General features: G+C 47.3%; 1 protein-coding gene across 1 annotated transcript in view; it reads right to left on the bottom strand.

The window, feature by feature from the left end:
- Window positions 1-215: 215 nt before the first annotated feature.
- The window catches only part of PEBP1 (phosphatidylethanolamine binding protein 1), an 8394-nt gene continuing 2967 nt past the window's right edge, over window positions 216-5642 (bottom strand). The window contains exons 3-4 of the mRNA XM_023204423.3: window positions 4642-4742; window positions 216-1212 (exon numbers count right to left, since the gene is read on the bottom strand). Coding sequence (XP_023060191.1) covers window positions 995-1212; window positions 4642-4742 — 319 coding nt within the window. The 3' untranslated portion in view covers window positions 216-994. The remainder of the gene's footprint in view (window positions 1213-4641; window positions 4743-5642) is intronic.

Below are 5642 nucleotides of genomic sequence, written 5' to 3'. Positions count from 1 at the left end.
TTTTATGATTTTTTTTTTAAAAACCTCAAGTCTAACGGTTTGCTCCTACTGCGGGTTAATGGCACATGTAGAGGCACAGACGCTCTGTACGGCCCCTGAAACAAGTCCCAGCCATTACTTGCTGGTCACGGAGACGACCCACCCTGAGAGACTTTGACTTCCCAGGCTTATGAAACCCACACCCAATAGGACAAAACATCCGGGGACTCGGGTCCTTCATTCAGGTTTCTATTTTTATTCAACTATAAGCAAACAGCACAATTAATGCAACACTCAGCAATTCCAGACCAGCTTTTCTGACTCCCGTGAAGAACGATCCATTTAACAAAGACGTAAGGATTCCTCCTAAGCTGTCAGCGAGCGCTGCTGCTGGTCTCAATGGCCACGTCCCAACAGCAGCAAAGTCACTCTTCCTCCTGCCTCTTCCAGGACTGCTCTTTAAAGGGGTCACAGCGGCATGCTGATGCCTGTTGAGGCATCTGAGATGTACCGTGTTGGGGGTCAGCCTCAATGCCAGCCTCTGCTTGTCTAGGTGAGCGACGTCACCATAAAAACACATTGTGTACCATATTCTGGACTCAGGATCACAAAGGCAGAGGCAACCAATCTTTTTTTTTTTTTTTTTTAAACTTCCCTTAAAGATTATTTGATGCTTTGCTCTGTCACTGTAGAACTGGTCTTTCCCCACCCCCCCGATTTTTTCTTTTTTACATTCTGGGTTGCTATTTTCAGATGAACAATTTGATGACCCCATCACAGTACCAAAATATCCCCCAAAGTGAAGTTCAAATTTGATCAAAACATACATCAGAGTGAGTGAGTAAAATTATACAGGTCAGGCAGCAGGAAAAGTCACCCTCAAACACCATCTGACTGGTCAGGTGTCGTCTGTGCCACGGGGGCAGGAAGAGGAGAAATCTATTATACATGCAACACTGAACTGGCGAACAGGGCTTGGGGCCTCCAGGACACTTCAGATCCCCAAGCTAACCCCCTACTTCCCAGAGAGCTGCTCGTACAGTTTGGGCACATAGTCGTCCCACTCGGCCTGGTAACACGCGCCGGCCACCGGGGCCCCGAGCTCGTACTTTTTACGGAAGGACGCCACCTTGAATTTGCCACGGTGGTCTCCAGATCGGTTGCTGAGGATGGGCTCGTCACACTTTAGTGGCCTGGCCTGCTCGTAAACCAGCCAGACATAGCGGTGGAGGCCTGTGGGGAGAGGCAGAGGGAAGAGGTACACACAGCCCAGCACCGGAGATGGGGACATCACTGGTTTTTATCAAATCTAAGACCAGGTGTGGTACAGAAATTTCTGGAGTTGGCCAGGCATGGTGGCTCATGCCTGTAATCCCAGCACTTTGGGAGGCCAAGGCGGGCGGATCACCTGAGGTCAGGAGTTTGAGACCAGCCTGACCAACATGGAGAAACCCCATCTCTACTAAATATACAAAATTAGCCGGGCGTGGTGGCACATGCCTGTAATCCCAGCTACTCAGGAGGCTGAGGCAGGAGAATCGCTTGAACCAGGGAGGCGGAGTTTGTAGCGAGCCGAGATGGCCCCACTGCACTCCAGCCTGGGCAATAAGAGTGAAACTGTCTCAAAAACCAAACAAATAAACAAAAAGATGGTAAATTTTATATGTTTTTATGAGAGTTAAAAAAATAGCTTTCAAAAAGCAAGTAAAGCAAGTTACAAAACAAGAATGGTCATAAGGACATTAAAACCTCATTAGTCATCAGGGTGATGAACAGTAAAACCACAAAATGTTTTTTTTTTTTTTTTTTTTTTTTTTTTGAGAAGGACTCTTACTCTGTCGCTCAGGCTGGAGTGCGGTGGCGCGATCTTAGCTCGCTTCAAGTTCCGCCTCCCTGGTCACACCATTCTCTGCCTCAGCTTCCTGAGTAGCTGGGATTACAGGCGCCCGCCACCATGGCTGGCTAATTTTTTCTATTTTTAGTAGAGACGGGGTTTCACCGTGTTAGCCAGGATGGTCTCGATCTCCTGACCTCGTTATTCACCCACTTTGGCCTCCTGAAGTGCTGGGATTACAGGTGTGAGCCACCGCGCTCGGCTTAAATGGCACCATTTTACACACACTTAAGTGTTTAAAGTCAAAAAGACCAGGCCGGGCACAGTGGCTCACACCTGTAATCCCAGCAACTTTGGGAGGCCAAGGCAGGCGGATCACGAGGTCAGGAGATCAAGACCATCCTGGCTAACACAGTGAAATCTTGTCTCTACTAAAAATACAAAAAAATTAGCCAGGCACAGTGCCTGGCGCCTGTACCCCAGCTACTCGGGAGGCTGAGGCAGGAGAATAGTGTGAACCCGGGAGGCGGAGCTTGAAGTGAGCTGAGATGGCACCACTGCACTCCAGCCTGGGCGACACTGCGAGACTCTGTCTCAAAAAAAAAAAAAAAAAAGACTGACAACACCTAATGTTGGCATGGAGCTACAAAGATGTTATATGCTCTACTGAAACTTTCAGATATTGCTGATCAGAGTATAAAGTTTTCGTTTTCTTTTTCTTTGAGACAGGATCTCTATCACCAAGCCCCGAATGCAGTGGTGTGATCACAGCTCACTGCAGCTACAGTGTAACATTTTCAACCATTTGGAGAACCTTGGGGAAATTTCCATGACTAACAATTCTACTCTTCAGTATTCACCCAAGAAAAATGGAAACACTTGCTTAAAAAATGACAAAAATTTATACATACAAGAATATATGGCGGGCCAGGCACGGTGGCTCACGCCTGTAATCCCAGCACTCTAGGAGGCTGAGCCAGACAGATCATCTGAGGTCAGGAGTTCAAGACCAGCCTGGAACATGGAGAAACCCCGTCTCTACTAAAAATACAAAAATTAGCTGGGCGTGGTGGCGTACGCCTGTCATCCCAGCTACTCAGGAGGCTAAGGCAGGAGAATTATTTGAACCCGGGAGGTGGAGGTTGCAGTGAGCTGAGATTGTGCCACTGCAATACAGCCTGGGAGACAGAGTGAGACTCCATCTCAGACAAAAAAAAAAAAGGAAAGAAAAAGAATAGTGAAAGTGATTTATGGAGACAGGAGTCAGAATATGGTTAGCTCTGGGGGAATTTAAGTAAAAAGGTCACGTGAGAACTTGTTGGGTGATGGAAATGTCATCTATCTTTCCAATGGCTGGTACCTTCCATGGGTATAGGCATTGATCACATTTGCTGACTGAACCCTTCCGATCTGTGCATTTTGTTACATGTAAATTATACCATACTACAAGAATATGGAAAAAGCAACAACAAGAAAATGAGTTACTGAGGCTTTTTTTAAAAATGAGAACACAGCTCTTACTTGAGAGAACTGCTTTATTCTCATGGGTAAGCTTCCCATAATTAAGCTGCCTAATTTTATAACTGCCCTAAACAACCTAATAGGTCCCTGGGAAATCGGTCCCTTTACCGTCTATTATGCATATGTGAGAGGGTTTAAAGGCATCTGAAGCTTCCGGGTCTACAGAGAAAACATGAGCCCGTGACCAACTGTCCATGTCAGGGATGTTCTTGTACCTCTTCATGTTAACTCCTGGCTGGATAAGCTGTACGAAAGCTAGGATTGCGACAGTTCCACCCAATGGAAACATCCTGAACTGAACACCAGGCAATAAGAATGCATCTCTCACCATCAGCTTAGGCAGCACTTACCCAACCTCAAAGTTTCAACATGGTGGTCTTTCTCTTTCTATCTCTAGATGTCTACATGTATTTTATATGTAATAGCTATAACATGACACAACACAATACAATGTGTGTGTGTGTGTGTCTTCAATATAGTTCTGCTGAAGTCTTCCAAATCTTTTTTCAATATACCAAGCTCGACTTTTTCAGAAAGAGGGAGCAAAAAATAAATGCAGAAGGCAACCTTATATAGTTAATTTGGAAACCGATCATTTCTGAAATTTTTTATAGAATTAGCAACTCAAAGATCACCCCGGGCAAAGGCTTGAGATAGTTTAACTGTGTATTCCACCCAGTGCAGCCCCAAAAGGCCATGCTAAGCTTTCCGCAACAGTGATTCCCTCTCACCGACTTCCCTGCTTGCTAAAGGGCTAGGGATGCAGAGGCAATTCCACACAGAGGGTCCATCTGTCCAGAACCCAAGGCTCCAGCCACCTGACACTCCTGCAGGTGTGAATGTGTGCCCTGAAGGCAGCTGCCCTACAGGTGAGCTGAGATGCTATTTCCAGCAGGGTTAAGGGCTTTCAAAAGAAAAGTAAAAAGGCCGGGCGCAGTGGCTCACGCCTGTAATCCCTGCACTTTGGGAAGCCGAGGCAGGCGGATCATGAGGTCAGGAGATCAAGGCCATCCTGGCTAACAGGGTGAAACCCCATGTCAACTAAAAATACAAAAATTAGCCGGGCGTGGTGGCGGGCGCCTGTAGTCCCAGCTACTTGGGAGGCTGAGGCTTCAGAATGGCATGAACCCGGGAGGTGGAGCTTGCAGTGAGCTGAGATGGCGCCACTGCCCTCCAGCCTGGGTGATAGAGTGAGACTCCGTCCCAAAAAAAAAAAGAAAAGAAAAGAAAAGAAAAAAGCACTGAGCCAATCCGAATGTGCACCCGAGCTCCCTCCCAACCTCCCACCAAAAACAACCTTTACTAACCTGTGCCCTTGGGAGGCCCTGAGCCCACATAATCGGAGAGGACTGTGCCACTGCTGATGTCATTGCCCTTCATGTTGACCACCAGGAAATGATGCCATTCCCTGCATGAAGAAACACGGGATGTCAGCACCACAGAAGATCAGCAACACTCACTGCACAGCCAGCAACTGAGCATCGAGAACATGCTGGGTGCCAGAACACAGCCACAAACAATAGTCCTCACTTTCTTAGAGGCTGGCACGAACCTCATGGGTTTGCAGAAGAGCAGCCCCAGCCCCTCCCACCCTCTTTTTCTAGAGCAAAGGTCAGCAAACTTTCCATTAAAAGCCCAGAGAATAAATGTGTTAAGCTTTGGGGGCCGCAGTCTGTTGCAACTATTCAACTTGGCCTTGGCAGCACGAAAGCAGCCACAGATGACACATAGCTGTGCTCCAATAAAACATAACTGATGGACACTGAGACGTACATTTTGTATAATTTCCACATCATAAAGTACTATTCTTCTTTCAATTTTTCACCAATCATTTAAAAATGGTAAAACCAGGCCGGGCGCGGTGGCTCACACCTGTAATCCCAGCACTTTGGGAGACTGAGGCGGGCAGATCACCTGAGGTCACGAAGGCAGATCACGAGGTCACGATTGAGACCAGCCTGGCCAACATGGTGAAACCCTGTCTGTACTAAAAATACAAAAATTAACCAGGCATGGTGGTGGGTGCCTGTAATTCCAGCTACTCAGGAGGCTGAGGCATGAGAATCACTTGAACCCGGGAGATGGAGGTTGCAGTGAGCCAAGATGATGCCACTGCACTGCAGCCTGGGTGACTGAGTAAGACTCTGTCTCAAAAAAATAAAAAGTAAAAATGTGGCCGGGCGCGGTGGCTCAAGCCTGTAATCCCAGCACTTTGGGAGGCCGAGACGGGCGGATCACAAGGTCAGGAGATCGAGACCATCCTGGCTAACACGGTGAAACCCCGTCTCTACTAAAAATACAAAAAATT

Source organism: Piliocolobus tephrosceles, chromosome 10 (genome assembly GCF_002776525.5).
Source record: "Piliocolobus tephrosceles isolate RC106 chromosome 10, ASM277652v3, whole genome shotgun sequence".
Taxonomy (NCBI): domain Eukaryota; kingdom Metazoa; phylum Chordata; class Mammalia; order Primates; family Cercopithecidae; genus Piliocolobus; species Piliocolobus tephrosceles.
This window is presented reverse-complemented; position numbering and strand designations above follow the sequence as displayed.